The 21,687-nt window shown below is 40.1% G+C and overlaps 1 protein-coding gene across 6 annotated transcripts in view; it reads right to left on the bottom strand.

Moving 5' to 3' along the window:
- hipk2 (homeodomain interacting protein kinase 2) overlaps window positions 1–21,687 on the bottom strand; it is a 240,555-nt gene that overhangs the window by 23,279 nt on the left and 195,589 nt on the right. For all 6 annotated transcript variants that reach the window (XM_048607605.1, XM_048607606.1, XM_048607607.1 and 3 more), the window contains 4 exons: window positions 19,832–19,951; window positions 14,490–14,576; window positions 12,038–12,222; window positions 9,814–9,976 (listed from right to left, as the gene is read on the bottom strand). In XM_048607605.1, coding sequence (XP_048463562.1) covers window positions 9,814–9,976; window positions 12,038–12,222; window positions 14,490–14,576; window positions 19,832–19,951 — 555 coding nt within the window. The remainder of the gene's footprint in view (window positions 1–9,813; window positions 9,977–12,037; window positions 12,223–14,489; window positions 14,577–19,831; window positions 19,952–21,687) is intronic.

Here is a 21,687-nt window from a genome sequence, read left to right as displayed (position 1 = left end):
ATCAAATTTTTGGAGCCTTATATTGGAAGAACAATGCATATTCAGAAAATCCTGAGTTTTGTTATCTGACAAACCTTGTGTGATAGCATATTTACCAAAGTGCTGTTGAAAATGCTTCCTTACTTTGGAATACATCTTTTTAAACAATAATTATCTCTAAATATAAAACAAGAAGCAAAGGTCCAATTTTCCACAAAGTTAGTAATGTGTGGTTGAATTGCATTGACTTTCACAAATTATCTATTTACATAAATATCAGGAGCTGGAATAGGCCATTCAGCCCCTTGAGCTTGCTGTGCTATTCAATAGGATCATGGCTGATCTGATTGTAATCTCAGTCTGCATTCCTGTCTATCTACTGATATCCCTTCACCACCCCCCTTGCATACAAAGAATCTACCCATCTCTGCCTTAAAAATATTCAAGGACTCTGCTTCCATCACCTTTTCAGGAATAGCATTCCAAAGACTTCTGTTTCAAAAAAATTCATCCAGTCTTTATTATTAAATGGGCTACCCCTGAATTTTAGACAGCGACTTCTCATTGTAAATTCTCCCATAAGAGGAAACATCCTCTCTGCACCTACCCTGGCAAGACCCTTCAGGATCTCTAATGTTTAAATCAAGTCATATCTTACTCCAGTAGATGCAAGCCTAGTGTGTCCAACCTTTTCTTATAAGACAACCTGCCTATTTCACACATTAGTCGTAAAAACCTTCTCTGAACTGCTGCAAATGCATTGAAGTCCTTCCTTTAATAAGGTGACGAATACTGAGCACAGATTAGTTTCACCAGGGTCCTATATAACTGAAATATAACCTTCCTACTTTTGATGTCAATTCCCCTTGTGATAAACAATAACACTTTAGGATCAATATAAATTTTGCAACCTTACTCTAAACATTTAGCTCTGGAGGAGCAATGGATTAAAGTCCGTTACTGGATATAACTGGGGCAGCACGGTAGCTCAGTGATTAGCACTGCTGCCTCACAGCGCCAGGGACCGGGGTTTGATTTCAGCCTCGGGCGACTTTCTGTTTGGAGTTTCTCCCCATGTCTGCGTGGGTGTCCTGTGCACGCTCCAGTTTCCTCCCACAGTCCGAAAATGTACGGGTTAGGTGGACTGGCCATGTTAAATTGCTCATAGTGTTCGGCACGTGTGGCTAGGTGGATTAGCCATGAGAAAGTGCAGGGATAGGATAGGGTGTGGGTGGGATGCTCTTCGGAGGGGCGGTGTGGACTCGATGGGATGAATGGCCTGCTTCCACACTGTAGGGATTCTATGATAATACTAAGGAACAGTACGAGTGGGTACAGATCTATCAATGTCACATTCAAGTAGTAGATTAGTGGGTACAGATCAGGCACTGTGTAATGCTGGGTCGGCCAACTGGTGGATTCATATCTTTCATTCTATAATACTAGAGTATAGTACAAGTGGATTCATGCCTATCACTCTACTACTGGGGTACAGTAACTTGTGAACATAGGTCTATTACTGTATAATACTGGAGTACAGTACTGGTGGCTGTAGGTCTGACACTGTATATTACTGGGGTATAGTACTGGTGGCTTTAGGTCTGTCACTGTATATTACTGGTGGCTGTAGGTCTGTCACTGTAAATTACTGGGATACAGTATAGATGGCTGTAGGCCTGTCACTGTATATTACCAGGGTACAGTACAGGTGGCTGTAGGTCTGTCACTGTATAATACGCGGGTGCAGTACTGCCTCCTACAGGTCTGCTGCTGGAAATAGTAGGGCATATTTGAGATGCTTCAAGTAAAAATAAACCAGTATGCCTATACGCTGACAGTATGATTTATTGCATGAGAAGGAAACTACCCAATTGCATAAAATATATGAACATTACAACCTTGTGAAGAAAACTTCAACTTCATTAAAACAGAAGAAGGAGGCACAGGCAACAAACTGAAGTTTTCCTAAGATGTCATGATTAATGCACATCTGAGGGAAAATTTCCAAAGGCCGGGTAGATATCAGTGTTGTAACTGTACTAGATCAGCTTGGCTGAGGGTGTGGATTGAGCACATCTTTAGTACGATTGTCAGGACCCACGGTCTTTACAGTATCCCGTGGCTTCTGCCATTTCTTGATATCACACGGAGTGGATCAAATTGGCTAAAATCTGGCATCTGTGATGTTCAAGAATTTAGCAGGAGGCCAAGAAGAATCGTATGTTTAGCACTTTTGGCTAAACATGCTTGTAAATATTTTATCCTTGTCTTTCACACTGATGACTTGGTTCCCCTATCGTTGAGAAAAGGAATATTTGTGAAGTCTTCTAATACAGTGGTTTGATGTTCTACCTCCATTCATGATTGAAAGCACTGGACTGCAGAGCTTAGATCTGATCCATTGTTCCGGGATCACTTAGTTTTGTCAATCGTATGCTGCTTATGGTGTTTTACACATAAGGAGAGCTGTTTTGTAGCTTCACTAGGTTGATCTCTCATTTTTAGGTATGCTGGGTGCTGGTCCTGGCATGCCCTCCTGCACTTATCATTAAACTAAATTTGATCCTCTAGCATGATGATAATTGCAGATGGGAGATATTCTGAGCCTGAGATTACACATTCTGGTAACATACAATTCTTCTGCTGCTGATGGCTCACAGTTCCTCATGAATCTGTAGTCTTGAGTAACTAGAAATGTTCAAAATCTATCCAATTCAGTACATGGTAGTGTCCCACATCATGATGTTGAGGATCTTCTATGTGAATGTGCTGTGTGGTGGTCATTCTGACCAATACTGTCTTATACAGGTGCATCTGCAACAGTGGATTGGTGAGGACAAGGTCAAGTCCCTTTCTTCTCTCTTGTTGGTTCACTTATCACTATCTGGAGGCCCAGTATATCAGCTATGTCTGTTTAGCCTTGACCAGTTCAGTCAATATTACAGCTGCCAAGCCACATTTTGTAATGTACAGCGAAGACCCTAAATCAGAGTACATTCTGTGCCATTGTCACCCTCATAGCATACTCCAGGAGCTCCAATATTGAGAACTGATTATCAGCTGAGACGTGTTTTCATTGCTCATGTTTGACCTAATGCCAAGAGACCTGATGGCATCCCAAGTCAATATTGAGGACTACTAGAGCAAATCTCTTCTGACCATGAACCACTGTGCCACCACCTCAGGGATGAGTCAGGCTGTTGCTCGACTAGTGTGTAGGACCGTTTTTCCAATTTTGACATAAGCTCCAGAGTGTTATGAGGAAGAATTTGCACAATTGACAGGATTGTGTTTCTTGTTGTCTTCACCAGCGCTGGGTGGTACATCCATTTTATCAGACTTCGACATAGTTACATACAACTGACTGGCTGGCTTACAGTCAACCACATTGCCATGGACCTGGAGTCATATGAGGCCAGATTTTCCTTCCCTAAAGGACATTAGTAACCAGATGTGTTCTTATGACAATGGTTATGGTTACCATTAGATACATCTTTAATTCCATGTTTAATAACTGAATTCAAATTTCATGGGATTTGAACCTATGTCCGCAGAGTATTAGTCTGGATCTTTGAATTATTAGTTGAGCAATAATACCATTGGGCCACCACCTCCCCATGACCTCTCAACATTGTAACCTCAAGGAAATGCAAGCCATGTTTAGCCTGTCATTGCAATTTAACTATTTAAGACCAAACTGAATGAATTTAAGACCAACACTGAAATGAATCTATGCTTTATCTGTTCTGAGCCTACCGCCAAGATTCATTTACATGGCTGCACAAACAATCACCAGCTGAGCCTTTATTTTTTCGGCAGGAAATCGTGTACAACACATTCTCCTTACAACTGCAGCAAGATATGGGGGAAATACCCACCACATATTAACGGATCGACAAAGCACTGTGAAGGAGTTTGCTTTGCTTCTCTCTCTTTGCCCTACAGAGGGGAAAAGTGCTCAAGGTGCAACTGAATTTTGAAATGACTGGCTGTAAAACTTAAGTGGACAATTTCTATTTGCAAACTTTGAACAGAAATTAAAACTTTTTAACAGCTTTGATTTCATTCAATATAAAAAGTGATGATGCACATCTTTTTGAAAATTGTGTTCCTTATCTCTTTTTCATGGTTTGGAATGTCCTTGGGGGCAAATATAAAATGTATTTGTAGTAAAAATACTGTGGTACTCAAGGGTTAAATTCATGCTAGTTTTCACTTCAAAATTGCAAATAGGTTTCAGCTGTTGTTGTGTTCCTCATCTGATTAAGCATAGTTCCTCTCAACCGCATCCTGATCCTTTAATATGCAAAAAAGAACTAATTTTTTAATTGTTATTTTATTTCCCCTCCTTCACTCTCCTAACCAGCTGAAAATCAGTTATGGTGATCATAGATGAAAGGCACCTCCTTTACCTTTACCCTGAAGGTCACTTTTGAGCACAACTTATCCTAAACTTGTCGTGTAGAAGTATACATACAACTGTATATGCATACGTGCATGCACATACTATATATATATGTACACACACTCACATGTGAACACACACGTGCAGACACAATGAAGATCTGCACAGACATACATACACACAAATCCAAACAGACATGCATATGTACAAATTGCACACATTTTCAGCAAGGATACTAGATCCCAGCAAATTTAAAGTCCCCCCTCCCTTCACGGAGACCTAAACTTTGATCGGGTAATTCAACTCAGTGTGCACCTGATTGATCTCCAGGACACTTCTGATTTCTAAACTCATTTTTTTTAAAAAGGTAAGAGGGAGGTATATGTGCAACACTTCACATAGCTGTGTGCCATCAGAAACAAATTCGTTCCGGGAAGATGGCTGCTGTCAACAGATGAAGGAGGAGAAGTTGATCTGTTTTGAGTACTGCCACAACCGTTGCTGAGGTTGACTGGTCCTAACCTCAGCCTCACTCAAATAGAGTTTTTCCTCAGAAGAGACCTCTGCTGGGGGAATGTGATGAAATCAAGTGAGATTTTAAAACAGGAGCAATTAGCAGATCTGCCAACACAGACACCGACTGCCAGTCCAGCTATGCAACTCAATTTCAAGTCTTGAACTTATCCTTAAAGCTGCTTCTGTTTTTGAGGAAGGATAGCTCCCAAAGGAGACACAAGTCATATTTTCCGAGGAAAATTGAGCTTTCACTTTGTGAGTAATATCATAATGATTAATGTGACAAAGAAGTTTTGCCAACACAGATGCAGCAATGGCTCTTTAAGGCTGAAATCCCAGTGTGAGCTGTTCTAACATATGGAGTTCCTGTTTACCCAACAGTTAAGTATTTATTCATCAAAGTGGGAGCTAAGTGACTAGTTTCCAACTGGCCTGTGAATGACCTTGGCAATTCACTGTTGCTCATGTTTAGTTTTCAGTTTGAACATTATCATCTTCACAATAAAAACCATATTTAGGTTGTTGGGATAGCTAACCAAGAACAATCACTTTGAGTGTTTAACATGAATGGAGGGTTCTTGTGACATAGTGGTAGTGTCTGTATCTCTGAACTGGAGTTCAATTCAAGTCCCACCTGCCCCAGGAAGTGTGCCACAACACATCTGAACAGGTTGATTAAAAAAGAAACACAAGATGTAAGAGATTGTCAGATTCTTGCTATTTTATGTCTCGCTCTCTCCTTAAGGGAATGAGTCTTTATGGGTTAATAGCTCCAGCTTCCAGCTGTCCTCCAGCACCTCAGTCAAATTGACATTCTGGCCTTTCCAGACTTGACATTGTGCTTGCAGGCTACTCAACAATGAAAGGCATCCTAGTTCTCATGCTGGCACTTCTCACCACAAGTGACGATTTGAATTCCTTAATTTCATTTTGTCTGATTCGATGTGATAGGACATTTTTTACGTTTATTAAATTCATTCACGGGATGTGGAATTGCTGGCTATGCCAGAAATTATTGCCCAGAGGGCAGTTAAGAGTTAACTACCTTGCTGTGAGTCTGGAATCATATGTCGGCCAGACCAGGTAAGGATGGCAGATATCTTTCCCTAAAGGGTATTAGTGAATCAGATGGGTTTTTCTGACACTCAGCAATGGTTTCATGATCATCATTAGACCCTTAATTCCAGATTTATAAGAAAATTGAATTCCAATTCCACCATCTGCTATGATATTGCCTGGTTCTCTGGATTAATAGTCTAGTGATAATACCACTAGGCCATCACCTCTCTTCTAAAACTAACTGAAACCAATTATAAATTCCACTTTGGCACATTGCAGAAATTACTCTTGGGCTATTCAATTCTACACAAAGCAGATTTACTCTACCAAGTAATTATTTTTAGAATATTGTTTTACAAGCAGATATGATCACAGGAGAAGTGCATTAATTCACTGTTAACTGACAGAGTGGCTTTTGCAAGTTTTATGGAATGCTTGTCTTCAAAATCATTGGCCTAATTGTAAGCCATTTAATTCTCTCAACCTATGGTATATTCTGTCCAATTAAGCTGAGACTTCCAGCCATTTCCATCCATTTGTCTGACTAACAGAAGAGCTGACTCATTTCAGATTTCATTGTCTATCTGGTCTGTGTTGCTCATTCAGACCACTTTAAGCTTGTCTGCCTGGTTTGGCTCCATGTTTTATTGTTGACAATTACTTAATAACTACCTGGCTGACTTGAAACTGGTTTAACCTCGCTTGGATCATTTTGTGTCCAACTTCATGTTAAGCTGGTTCTAAACAATCAGTACAAATATCCAGCTGTAACCTGCCTTCAGTTTTGATTCTTCAGTCTCTGGCTGCCCACTTGTAGCTTATGTTGACTTGAACCAGATGACTATTTAAACTAGCTGTTTATTTGTTTGTGGATGGTGTAGATTTGGTTTACGATACTCGGATCTGATCTGTGACTGAATGCTAGTGCACAGATATATGGAATAATCTAAAGCCTTGAGAAATGTTATCCTTTATTTCAAGAGGACTGAAAATTAAAAGTAAGGAAATGGTGCTTCAGTTGTACAGGGCCCTTCAAATCCCATATGGAGTATTTCTTTCAGGTTTGGCCATAAAATCTCAGATAATATTATAGATTGAAAGGGAGACAAGACAGATTCACCAGAATGACAATAGGACTTAGAGGGTTAAATTGAGAGAGAACAGGCTGCATAAACTTTAAAAAGGAAATGTTTGAGAAACTCAGCAGGTCTGGTATCATTTGTGGAGAGAAATAGAGTTAACGTTTCAGGTCTGACACAATGTCTCTTCAGTTGAGGGGTTGGAAAATGGTGATTTTTTTAAAAAAAATCTGTTGGCAGAGGGGGAGGAGCAAGTGGAACAAATAGTGAGCAAAAGACAAAGGGAGTGTTAATGGTCAGGAGGGTTAGAGCTCTAAACTGGGTGTACCATTGCTGGGATGAATGTTGGAAAAATGGAGGTTACGGTTCGTGCTCTGAAGTTGTAGAACTCAATATTGAGTCCTATAGGCTGCAATTTGGAAGGTGCCATGAAGGAGTAAGGAAGCAATAGAAGTGACGGAAGAGTGTGCCTGAGAGTCACAGATGGAACTGCCCCTGTGGGAATGCTGACAGTGGAGGACAGGGGTGTATGTATTTGGTGATGGAACCCTGCTAGACATGACGGAAATGGTGAAGGATAATCCTCTGAATAGAGACTAGTAGGGTGGAAAGTAAAGACAATGAAAACCCTTCCTAACATTGTTCTGGGAGGGATGGGAAGGGTTGAGGGTAGAAGTGCGGAAGAAGGTTGAATATGTTTGGGGGCCTTGTCAACAACAGTGGGGGAATCCCCAATTGGGGAAAAAGGGGACCATGTAAAAGTTAGATGGCATCATCAGAACAGATGCAAAGGAGATGAGGAAACTGGGAGAATGGAATGAAGTCCTTGCAGGACGTAGGTTATAAGGAAATGTAGTTGAGGTAACTGGGAGCCAGTGGGTTTGTAGTGGACATTTGAGGACAGTTTATCACCAGAAATGGAAACAGAAGTCGAGGAAAGGGAGAGAAGAGTCAGAGATTGACCAGGTAGAAGTGGACGAAGGATGGAAATTGGAAGCAAAATTGATGAAACTTTCCAAACATTCTGACACTATTTTTGGTTCCATAATTTCCAGTTTTCTGTTCCTAGCCCTCTCCTGTTCACCTCTTCTACACAGCCATCTCCCATTAAGATCATCTGAAGGCTGTCCACTTTTTTTCCTTGAAAAGGTGGCTGAACAATCCCTTTCCACCACCACCGTCCTTCACCTGATGAGCTGGTCATCACTTTGAACAACTTCTCCTTTAACTCATTTCACTCTCTCCAAGTCAAAGCTGTGGCTATGGGTACCCAGCTATGCCTGCCCCTTTGTGGGGTATTTGGAATATTCCTTACTCCAGTCCTATTTGGGCCCCTGCCTACAACTCTTTCTCTGATACATTGATGATGTCATCCATACTGCTTCATTTTCTAGCCCAAAATGGGAAAACTAAATGACTATTCATATCAAATTTCACAGTTTCAGAGAATGATCTCTGTCCTCCATTTTTCTTACATCCATTTCCTCTCAGGCCATGCCATGTTTGTGTATTGTTAACATGGCTCTCAAGAGATTATACCCATTTTCTCCATTTCACACCTATCATTTCTACCTCAGCCCCTTGTTTACCACCATTATCACACCCTTTCTGTTTTGCTTTGGGCACTGTCACAATATGTTCCACTTGCTTCTCCTCCCCCCTTTGCCAACAACATAAAAAAAGCACATTTTCCAGACTCTTCCAGTTCTGAACAGCCATACGATTCAAAATGTTAACTCTGATTCTGTCTCCACAGATGCTGACAGACCTGCGGAGGTCTCCAGCACTTTCTGTTATTTGTATGGCCTTGATTAATTAGTGATCTAGTCAGATACTTTAGAGACTTTTAAGCGACTCTTGGATAGGCACATGGAGGATAGTAAAATGTAGGGTATGCAGGGTAGTTTGATCTTAGTAGGATAGTAGGTCGGCACAACATTGTGGGCCGAAGGGCCTGTTCTATGTTCAATGTTCTAGTTGGAATCTATAAAATTACTAAGTCATTCAATAAGGACAGAGAAACTATTTCAGCGGGTAAGCAAACCAGAAGAATGGAAATATGAACTTGGTCATTTAAGAATTGAAATCAGAAAGTACTTTTGCACAAACAAGTAATGGAAATAGAAAATCCATATAATAAAATGCAAGTGGCCATCTGGTTTGTTTTCTGCCCCTTGTAGTCATCACACGATTCAATGAGAAAGCAGTTGTTGACCAAGCAAAGTTTTCAATTGTTTACAATTAATCTACCACAATTCTAGGTACGACACAAGGATTAGCCAAGAAAGCTTTAGAACCTAAGTCCAAAGCTACTTGTTTTTTCCAAACCTACTACACTTACCACATAGCATGACTTAATAAACTGTCTCCCAATAATTTGAACTCACTGTCCAAGAGACTGTGGGGATCATGAGGTCAATTTGAAATCTGCAAAACCGAGGTTGATTGATTTTTCATTAGATAAGGGTAGCAAAGGCAGGTAAATAGAGATGAAATACAGATCAGCCATAATCTAACAGAAAAGGTGGAACTGGCTTGACAGGTTGAATGGTCTACATCTGATCCTGTAGAATTCCTGGATTTTTCCAATGATTTCTGAAAGTAACTGCCTTAGAACAGTGAAACTTCCGAGAAACAAAAGGAAATGCAATTATGTGGACTGTCTGTCATTTCCTGGAGTTTCCTTGTTGCAATGATATCTCTGATCACCTTTTATAAAGCAAATGTCAGCAAAACGATTAGACCCAAGGGTGGGAGTCTGCACCGTGCACATACCTGGTTGTGCACTGTGCTGAGCTGGTTGCTGAAGGTCATTGTTAGATTGCTCGATGTGCTTGGAGCCACATGTGTGATGAAAGGCGTCTTACTCTGATTCACTGTGTCATACATATTGACTCTTCGCTTGCAAATCTCCATGTTCTGAAAGCAGGACTTGACACTGGAAAAACAATGAGGAGAGCAGTTCATTATTGCAAATAGGGAATTCATGTCATTTTCACTTGTCAGAGCACCAGTCCTGTGTGCTGTGGGGCAGTGTCTGATTTAGGGTTGCTTGTAGGATGATGGGGGTGAGGGGGGATCCTACTTTCTCTTCAAAGTTGTTCTTGTCTCCCATCAGCTGCAAAGGCCTAGGAAACCTCAAAGTAAGTTAAATCTAAAGTGACCAATCTCATTGAGATATTTTATTGGTCAATCTGATTCCCAAGAGCATGTTATTTGTCCATTCTTCATCCCAGAGGTGGCTTGTTTGGAGAAGCGTTGGAGTTGATTTCAAGTTTTCTAAGTTTTAACACCTCACTTGACTTGTAGTTCGAGGTTAATATTTTACTGTTGGGGTGTTCTCTAAAAACACTGGAAATTCAATTACACTGCCCTAATTGTATTCACCACAACTGGAATGTAATGTCTGACTAGCATGCCATGCTTCAACTCTGTACCTTCCCTTTTTTCAGGTTTATTAGGGATGGGAAATAAATGGTGGCTTAGCTGTGACATCCACAACACATAAACGAATACAAAAAAAATCACCTTTTTCACCATTCTCTAGTCCCTTCCCTGCAAATAGTTGCTTCACAGACATTGTCTTTAAATTTCAGGGAAGCCTCAATTGGACTTCTTCAAGTGAAGTGATTCTTTGATTGCTTTTAAAAAAAGGGTAGCCACATTCTTTTGTGTAACCTTGTGATAGGGTGCACAATAAATCACAGCTCAAACTGCTAAAGCCAATCAAGCAGTATGAACTGCTGATGACAATTAGACCAGTAAGTCTTTCTCAGTCCATCATTGTTAGTATGTTTGTCCAACCTCTTCTTGTTGGTCAGTCCTCCCACATGACCAAACAACCTCCTCATGTCTTTTTTTTTTGCAATTCTTTTTATCAACTTTTTTTTAAATTCAGCACACAATTTGCAGCTGGGTTGCAATGAGGGTAATAACTGCCTTATAATTTAACTTATTATTAAAGTCTATAACCCTGTTGTTTCAACAAATTTAAACGTTTTGTTTTGCCTTACATCAGCAGTTCACCATTATGCCTTGCCTTGTGTACCATCAACATTTGTTTTGTTTAACATGGTGGTAAGTTTTTTTTTAAGAACCCTACTTCACAACTTTTCTCCCGTGACAATCTTCTTTGAGATTACCTCTCAATACAGTATTAAGTAGGGAATTCCAGGATTTTGAACTCGTAATAATGAAGGAACGGTGATATGTGTTCAATTTGTGTGGTCTGTGACTGGCTGGGAACGTAGAGGTGATAATGCTGTCATGCACCTGCAGCCCTTGTCCTTCTAGATTGTAAAGAGTTTAGGGAATATGCTGTTGTTAAAGGCTCAGCTAGCTGTTACAGTACATTCTGTGGATACTACATATTTCAGCCAAAGCGTGGTATTGATGGAGGAGGTAGGTGCTGATTCCAGTGTTTGGATCAAGTGACTGATATTAATTAACTGAATTATTTTGACTTAAATGGTCTTGAACTATCCTGAGTGTTGATGAAGCTGCATTCATACAGGAAAGTGGAGATTAGTGCATCACATTCCCAACTTCCACTATTTCTGTTACCAATTTCAATTCCACTTGAATCATTTGATTAGATTATAGCCTTGTAGGCTCTCAAGAATCTCCAGTATAATCTATATAAAAAGTGCCAGAGAAAATTCTCAATCCCAGAGGTTATTATGTTTAGGAAGTTTAAATAAGTTGGGAAAAGAACCAGATAATATAAAGAAAACCTTTTCTGCATATTAAATGGTTCGGAGCTGGAATGCACTGCCTGAGCACGTGATTGAGGCAAATTCGATTATGGTTTTCAAAAGGGAACTGGATAATTATCTGAAGAGAAAAGTTTGGAGGGATGTAGGAAATAGCATGGAAGTTTGATTAAGTTACTTTTGGAGAGTTTTGCTACAGACACTGATATCTTCCAAATGTCTTATAACTTTGCAAGTGTTCAGGTGTGGAAGAATTTGGGAAACTTGCCCTGGCAAGAGGAACGTACTGTGTGCTATGAGGAAAATCTAATAGGTGAGTCATCATTACAAAGGGATGGCTCAGTGTCTCGATCGGTGTAATTCTCTTGTCTGCGTCAATGGTCAACATCTTCTTCAGCAGATCAATAAACTCCCGCCTGTCTGCCTTCTCTGCCAGCATCTCACTTCCTTCCAAGTCTGTCGTCATATTCACCTGCAAGGAAAAGGCTGGCATTAGGTGGGAAATTGTCTTTTCCATGGTTGAATGAAGCAAGCCTGCAGTGACAACAGTCAGACATGGATGTTCACATTCTCCAGCACAGTGCCACCAACAAAGATTCAGCACAGGATTGCAATGGAAGGGAACCCCTGCAGCTTTGCAACAAACATGCAAAGGCAAAAGAGGAAGAAAGGGAGCAGCTTGCACTTTGCATAAGCTTTTCTCTCATTGTGCTTTCCACAGCGCCTTATCTCTTGCTGAAGTACATTTCCATGAGTGGCCCAGCAGAACACCAGGATCCCTTTCTTTAACTTTTAACTTAGCAGTGGGTGTTGACATATATCTGCGGATGTGAATCATCTAACTACTACTTATTCAGACCTATTATGTTTATTGTAATACAATATCTATTATCCATCCATCTATGCAAATTTATCTCTATTTAAATATACTGCATATGGAACCAATGTATTTCATCTGTCTATATATACATACATACAATTACATGAGTATATATCCTTATGGGTCTGTAGATATATATTGTAAAGACAGAGACAGAAATAATGGGCCAGAATTTGCTGTCATAATAAGCGAGGCTGACAGTAAATGCTGTTATTTGTAAGCAAACAGTACAGAAACTTAGTTGAGGGGCAGATGCATGGTTAAAAATTGAAACAAAAAAAACTATCTTATTTGCAGCAATCTGTCATTAACCTCACAACAATAGTATTTTACTGTCAGCCATTAACATGAAGTGAATGGTATGTTGTTCATGAATTTGAAAGCTAGATATGAACTAATCTTTCCATAGAAAGTTGAGTCACTAACATTTTAATCATAAGCATAAATTACTGTCAATTATCATTTCTGGCACTAACAATGAATTATTCCAAGTGTGGAGTCTCATTCCTTTGGATATTTAATTGTCATTGGAAACTTTCAAAGAGTAAAGGTTAACATTTCAATTTTTTTTGAACTTTTGTTTTTTTGACACTTTTTCTTTCTTTCTTATTTTAATCTTCCCTTCCATTTATTTATTTATCTGCACCTCATTGGGCATAGAATTCATCTAATTTAATTTATTCTTCTTATTCCTTGCATTGTTAATTTTACAATCCTTCAAGCAGTTTAAGATAACGAGCAATATTTGTCCTTTTCACTCATGTTTTAGATGCTGTTTTCCTTGTTTATGCATTATCAGCTTGCGCATTAGAAACTTGCTTATAAAAACGTAAAATCTTAAATGTGCAAGGAATGTCACCTACATATGATGTTTTATTCAATGTACATCATAAGAAACATTTTACTCAGTTTTGAACAAACACACAGTGAGAGAAAGCTCTGAATTTAAGAATTCCCTGATTTTAGACATAAACCAAAGTGTCTGATCCATGCCATCTCAGCACAGACAACATAAAGAAATTTAAGAGAAACTTTTGGAACCCAAATGCTATCAGTCTTTCTGACATGTTTATATTTTTAATGTCGGGAGAAAAAAAGGCCCATGGTTGACAATTGTGCATGTGGCTCTCCTTGCTCTGGGTCAAACTGATTAGAGATTCAGTCTGCGCTGAGGTCACACAAGAGCTTACGTCAATCCCTTTGTGTTTGAGAGATTGGGGGCGGGGGGCAATATTATTCTGGCAGTTTGAGTTTTGTTTGTGACTTTTGTTGTTTTGTTTGTTGCAGTGGTTCAAGAAGACAGCTCACCACCACCAAGGGCAACTAGAGATGGACAAAAATTGCTGGCCAGCCAGCAATGCCCACATCCCACAAATGAATAAATAATTTTAGAAAACTCTGTATACATTTGAGAGGACATGTCTGGATATTGTGTGTTTCTGTATGTGAACATTTTTTTTTTGTGGTTTTGTGTACTTGTGTGTGTCTTTGTGTTTTTAAGTGACAGCATGTGTTTGTGAAAGTCTGAATGAGCAGCTGTATGTACAAGCACGATGCACGAATGTGAGCACGTGTCTGTTTAATCTGTGTTTTCATTGTGAGAACATGTATGTGTTTGTGAATCTATATATGTGTTTATGTGTATGTTTTTTGTTTCTGTGTATGTTGGGTGAGGTCCCTTCTTGTTTAATTACTCTGTCAGCACTCACCGCTAGAGTTCAGATGTGGAAATGGTCCTTTACTGAGGTACCAGAAGGCTCCATGCTCTGGGTCACACTGATTAGAGGTGTCTGTAAAATTGTAGTCCAGCGAAGAGAGCAAAGGAAATTGCACAATCTGCCCAAGAAAGACAATCATACCTGTGCCATATCATCCAAACAGTTAAAAATGTATTTCCTTGCCTCCTTCGACTTGATCCCCATCTCAGTCTCGTGATCTTCTGGTGTCTGTAATTTTAACAAGAGAATACTTCTTACTCCATATTTGATGTAGTGCAGAGAGCATTGAGAGTGTTTGGTTCCTATCCAGACTGCTAGGTGCCTTTAGCTATAGCTGCGTTTCTGACACGTCTCATAGTACAACTAACAGCTTGTAGCTCTGGACACGCTTATGGAATTCTCCTCATCTTCTCCCAGCATTTGTAAGACTGGCCGCCCTTCCTTCTTGTTGTTTAAGAGCTGCAACCTGTCCATTAATCTTAGACATCCTTAGGTCAAGAAAATGATAGGGGCAGCATTAGTGGTTAGCACTGCTACCTCACCGCGCCAGGGACCCAGGTTCGATTCCACCCTCGGGCAACTGTCTGTGTGGAGTTTGCACATTCTCCCCGTGTTTGCGTGGGTTTCCTCCAGGTGCTCCAGTTTCCTCCCGCAGTCCAAAGATGTGCAGGCTAAGTGGATTGGCCACGTTAAATTGCCCCGTAGTGTTCAGGAATGTGGAGATTAGGGGGATTATAGGGGGATGGGTCTGGGTGGGATGCGCTGAGGGTCAATGTGGACTAGTTGGGCCAAAGGGCCTGTTTCCACACTGTAGAGATTCTACGATGGCCAGATAAAGGGTTGAGTTTGTTGAACATAATTTGAAAAATGTCTCTTTATCTATTAGTCCCTGTGTCATGTTAATTCTTGGCGGCTTAAGAGGTGGACAAGCTCTCCTTAAAAGCAACAAAGGAATCTCACTGAATCTAACACTGCAGTGCTAGAAGTCTCTTTCAGTCATGAGGTCTAAAGCAGTGAAAGTTTGTTTAAATACTGGGGCATGCCAGCTATCAAGTAAAATATTATTGGAGTAGTCTGATTTTTATTTTCATCCTTTCCTGTAATTTGAAAGCAGAGTAATGTTATTTCCTGGCTTGAGACGACAGGCTGTCCTTCCTCAGGATCGTGGCAAGTGGAAGAGTCAGATTATGTCATCAAAAAGATAGGATAGATTGCAGACCTGTTTAACTGCAGATTGCTACACTTGAGAGAGATTCAACAAGGTAGTTCACATTTTCTAAACCAAAAGAAAGTAATCAATTTGATAGGAAAAGAATATCTAAAATAGACTTCTGTGACCAAAGGATGTCCCAAATCACTTCACAAACAATGAAGTATTTACAGTGTAGTCACTGTTTTCATTGCTACAATCGGGCAAGAGAGTGTAATTCAGCTCCCCATCTTTTAAACCCCTTTCAGTTGGCTGCAGCAAAGATCTTTAGATGTTTGTGCATGTAGCTATCACACTTCAATTATCATGTAATATTAGACAAAATCAGACAACCAAAAGCAAAACTTTCTTGAGTGAAAGAGAAAAGAATGTTAATGACTTACTAATCCCAAGAAAATAATAAAAAGCAACATCAAATACATGCTCAATATTACAGGTATAAAAGTTTAAAAGGTGAAAGGGTTGAATTTTCCCATTTGGGAGCCAGTGATTTTCATGCATTCCCACTGTCATGGGCCAGGTTAATTTTCTTACTCATTTTGCCTCCTTAACCAGGGTGAGCTGCTGGTGCAGTTTTCAGGAGGTTGAATCGTCAAAGGGGTGGAAGTGCCAGCCTTCCACTTATATGCTTCCCATGTCTGGTGGCTGCAACCCAAAACTATCCCTCACACATGGTGTTCAAGACTAATCACTGACAAAATAGCCCAGAAGAAAGGCAAGCTCACTTATGGCTTTATAGGCAGGGATCTGGAGGTATTGGGGGAGCTACTGGTGGAGAGAAGAGAAACCCCTTTCCCAGTGGGTCACTAAAAGAGGCCACACCATTTGACCTAACCAACTTGGACATAATTTGCAGCAGGAATTGGTGTTGTGAAAGATCATTGACTTTTCTCCAGCAAGAGAAAGAAGTTCAATGATCTTCTGCACACCACAATCAAAAGTGCTACAGAGTTCTCTCTGCTACTTCCCTGGATTACCAGACATCCCAGGCCCCTCTCATTCTCTATAAGGTCCCACCCGACAATCTACAATTGACTCTTATCACAATGGCCATTCCCTCAATGACTAATACAATGAAGCCCATCCCCAGACTAATGTTGCCTGCTTTTCCCTGATACCGTGGGCCATACCATAATAAACCCCCTGACTATTGTTGATCAAACCCACATGATCATAACCCACTGAGGCCCATCTCCTAGACTCCAACTGACCACGGCCAAGCCTGGACTGATGTCTCAACTGCACCTCACAGTGACCCACCTGTATTCCCTGGACTGCTTGCATTTGATCTGCAGAACTAACCATGGCGCAATCCCCAACCTGCAAGGAAGCATGGATAACTGAGCTCTGGTAGGACCAAGTGCCTGTGGCCAACCCCTATAGTATAATCAGATGAGCCCCTGACTGACTATGACTGATCACAGATCCCCTTGACCACACTAAGGATTGGTGCCTGTAGACTTTCAAACATGGCCAGGTCTTTGAAGCACGTGCAGTGTATGTGTATGTATATGAGAGCAAAGTAGACAGGGACTAGCACTTAAGTATATGCTAAGAAATAAAGCTAAGAGCCATAAACTGCACATGTCTAGATCAGGACAAAGACATCCTGTGTTGATTCATGAGAAGCATATCCCTTCCTGCCCACAAAGCAACCTGGCAGAATGTCAGCACCCTGTCATCACTGTCCCCGATCTCCAACATAAAGGTAGAAGTGGTGTGCAAGTTTGTTCAAGAGCAGGAGTATTGATGTCCTGAAGGTCATGGCCATGCAGCAAGCAGGGAGGTTGTTCTGAAGAAGCAGTTGCATGAGGGCTAGAACAATTACTTGGTGAGCTGCAGCCTCTACGGACCAGCTCTGATTTTCATGTTGGGAATTTGCAGAATCTAGATGCTGGTGGGGAGCAGAAAATTGGAATTGGTGAGTTGCAAACGCATGGTAATAAAGTAGACATTCACTCAAGGGTAAGATTCTGATCTCGTCATTTCATCCTCAAGGTAACATTTGGGATCATTTTTTTCATCATCATGAATTTGTTTTTTTTTTCATTCTCAAAATTAATTTTCCCACTTTTCTCCTCATTCTTCTCACCACACCAGAGAGGGGAAACTTGCACCACGGGTGTCTGGTATAGAAAGGAAATATATTAGTTGTACAGTTTTAAATGTTGTGGATTCATTAAGATGTTAGATTTGAACCTGAAACCACAATTGTTTAACAGTTGACATATTTTCAGCAGTAGTGAAACCGTCATTTATTTGACTTCTTAGTGACTTATTTATTTCTCCAGTTTTCTTTTCATCAGCTACTTCTTTTAAGATAACAAGGAAATTTGGAAAGAGAAACTTTAAGTGCTTGCTGTTATCAATACTTAAATATTCCTTTCTCTCTCTCTGCTGCTCTGCCAAACAGCTGCTGAAATATAGTTCTTTTGTGCATTTCTGTGTCTGGCTCCATTTTCTACACTGAGTTGTTGCAGGTAACCCCTTTATGTCCAACATATGCAACTTCTCATACAAATGTAAACTGAATCAGAAGATGCAAATTTTTTGATGCCTGACAAGTATTGACCAGTTTTGAGGTCTTTAAATAAAATTACAATTTCAGTGCAGACAATTTCATTTACTGAACATCAATTGCTTGAATCTGTAGTCAGGAGATTACTGCTCCATTTTAGGTCAGTGTTGTCCTTTTAAAACAATTTTAATCCATGAATGGTCTCAAGTATTAAAATCAGATGATGAAAGTTGAAAATTAATAGTTGATATTTTACCACTTTCGCCACATCATATAGTGAAATGTAGCGGCTAAATTACACACATCAGGATCCCACAAACAGCAATGTGATAGTAGTTTAATGTTGTTGATTAAAGGATAAATATTGACTAAGAGACTAGAAGAACACTCCTGCCTTTCATCAGATAGAGCCTCAGGAACTTTTATATCGAATTAACAGGACAAACGGGGCTTCAGCTTAAAGTCTCACCTGAAAGACGACACCTCAGACAGTAGTGATCTCTCAAGAGTATGAGCTTAGACTAAATCTCTGATGTGACCCTGGCACCTAACTTGACTCAGAGATCAGAATGACAAAGCAGCTGTAAAAATGTTCCGACCAACAACAACCAGCTCTTGGTCTCTTCTTAACTAGATCCCTGGCAGAGAAAAACCTGGCACAAGCATTTCAAACCATACCAAGTTATTCACCTGGAAATTTGACCCTTGAGCCATGATATAAATTTATGGCAGCGTGTCAATGAACCTTGAAGATATTCTTGACAGAGTTATGTTTTCCTGCAGCCAGTTACAACAGAACTGTGTACTTACCATTCTGAAATGGGCCAAGGCTACCCAAAATGAAGCATACATAAACAGAATTAATTCTTCTGAAAACGGGAAATCATGTACTGTTTCAGCAGCACCCTGGAGTAAGTAAGTGTGTTCTGCTCCTGACCTACCAAGTTCGGAAGTTCCCAGATTCAATTCCTGATCAGACCTGAGAAATAATTTGGCTGGTATAATAGATTTCATTCAGAGATTGGAGCGATGCGGGGGATGGTGAGGACAGTGATTGCTCCTGACACAGACCAGGTTAGGCTTAATAGACTCAGTATATCATATCAATCTCATTGTCAGAAAGCCAGGCAGTACTCATCATCAAGGCTAATTGTCACCCATCATGTTGCAGCCTTGTGGGAATCAGTACTTTATAGCGGGTAGGAAGTGGACAGAGATTAGTGCATCAGAACGTGATAGTTTGAATGCTGATGTTAGAAGAGGAAAAAGAAAGGCAGAAATGGGGTGGGGAATCAAGGATGGAGATAGTCACAAATCCTATTAGGTTTCCTGCTGTGCATCAGCCTAGTCAGTTCCATTGTCCACTCAATAGGATCAGTACTGACAGTTGAATGTGTAACACGTAAAGGGTACGATGGTTTCATCTAGTCCCAGCCTTAGACGGCAGAATATACACTGCGTCTATTCTCCCAGCATTTCTACCAGCAATGCCAGACGGACAAGTACTTACACAGAGGGAAGGACAGTAAACCATAACAAGGAACTCATCTCAACACTGTTTATGCTGCATAGCCAGCTGAGAAGGAACTGCCCAATGCTGAAAGAGACCGAAACAAGGTCAGTCAACCTGCCCCACTTTATCACAATCAGAACAGCGAGAGGAAGTTGAAGGTAAAGAAGTGAAATAGTGATCATAAACAGAAATGAAGCACAAATACATGGTGCCTTCTCACTCACTATAAAAGAGCAAGTCACCTTAAGTCTCCATAGTGGATACGATGAATCTGGATCTCTGTTGAAGAACCGTGTTGTCTTTGTCCCTGCACTTAACAAATACTCCGCTGGCAACCCTTGTGTTTGTGAAATGTAACGGATCTGAAAGAGACAATAATGATATAGATATCAGCAATCGTACACTCCATTTATGTGTCTACCATGAGAATCACAAACCCTTTATGCTACAATGTTAATCTACTCCATTGAAAGGCAAGGAGTTTGATGGGATGTTGCTCTCCTGTCCAAGTGATTACTCTTCATGTTTCAGATGAGTGAGGTTTGACAGGGCTGTTGGTCATTGCGAGTATTAATTTGTTTACATTACTGGGATGATCAGGGCACTACCATATCTACACACAATCCTGCCCTACAATCCTACACACATACACCTCCATCAAGGTTTACTGAATAGTAATCAACAGTAGAAATCCTACTTAAATTTCCTTCTCATCTACAGGTCATTGAGCCCTAATTTAAGATGCCTAACTCAGGTCGGATAACTCAATCTCGAACCTTCTGGCATGCATGTCTCAATGCAACACTACTCAACAGATCATTAGGGAATTCAAATTTCTCAAAGTTTTCTCTGACCCATTTAACGTAGATATCTTGACAAATGTAGTTCAATGTACTCTTATCCGTGAACACTGGCTCTCTAACATTTTCAAAGTTATTTTTGCTTGCTTTGGTATTGCACCACAGAGTAACTTAGAGAAGCTATTTTATTGGATTAAATGGTTATTAGTTTTATTCTGTTCATTATTGGTCTTTAAAATGCAGACTATTCTGCTACATTTAAAACCCACTGGCGGGCTTTAGCTGCCAAACTAATTAATTGACCGTAATACACTAAGCACATAATAAGTAACACAGGAGAATAGGAACAGGACTAGACCATCCAGCCCCTCAGGCCTGTTCTGCCATTCAATTAGATAATGCCTGACTTGTCTCCAGTGCACTTACGTGCTGTGTTCATATATTTACAGTTGTGGTTACACAGTATGAGATCCTTATAAAGGTTAAAAAGTATGAAATAACTCAACTTCAATTCCAAAACTACAACTAAATTTACTTGATTCAAATCATTTTTATTTAATCTTTTCCCTACCAATACTGAAAATTTTCTGACTTATCCTCTCTATAAGTTCCAATTGGAAACTCAATTATTTGAAAAAGTGCAAGTTGATAAATACCTCCTTGGAAGCGAGCAATTCTTTATATAGTTATCCATTAATTCAAAAGAGTCACCCACCAGACATCTGAGCAAATTACAAAGCATATTTGAAGCTGAACAGAGAGGCTTGCCTTACCCTCAAGCAACTTGCTGGGCAAACAATTCATCTGATTATTGCAACAATCTATTGACTTAAGTTAGAATATGATTTCTGTACATGAACTTACTTTGGAAAAACCTTCTTCACCATGAAAGAAGTCCTATTTTGAACAAGGTTTTCTTGTTCAAATACAAAGCACATTTACAGTGATGCTACAAGTTAGATGAGTATTTGTGGCTTCTTAGTAAAGTGCCACAGTTTCTGTACCTCATCCAGACCTTTGGGGTACTGGGTATGGGCACTGAGCTGATGGGAATTGCTTTCTATGTGGGTGGAGAACAAGGTCAACTAGAATTAAAAAGAAAATAAACAGCAAACATTTTCATGACAGAGATCAGAAAGTTATCTTTTACATCCCTTCTCAGGATGTGGGTGTCTCTGGCAAATGCAACACTTATTGGCATTCTTCATTTGTGATGGGCTTTCTTCTTGAGGTTCTGTGACAACTGAGGAGCTTGCTAAGTGTCAGCTGTAACTGTATGATTCAAATACAGGCCAGAC

Source organism: Rhincodon typus, chromosome 18 (assembly GCF_021869965.1).
Source record: "Rhincodon typus isolate 14 chromosome 18, sRhiTyp1.1, whole genome shotgun sequence".
Taxonomy (NCBI): domain Eukaryota; kingdom Metazoa; phylum Chordata; class Chondrichthyes; order Orectolobiformes; family Rhincodontidae; genus Rhincodon; species Rhincodon typus.
The sequence above is the reverse complement of the archived record's forward strand: the minus strand, read 5'-3'. Positions and strand labels throughout refer to the sequence as shown.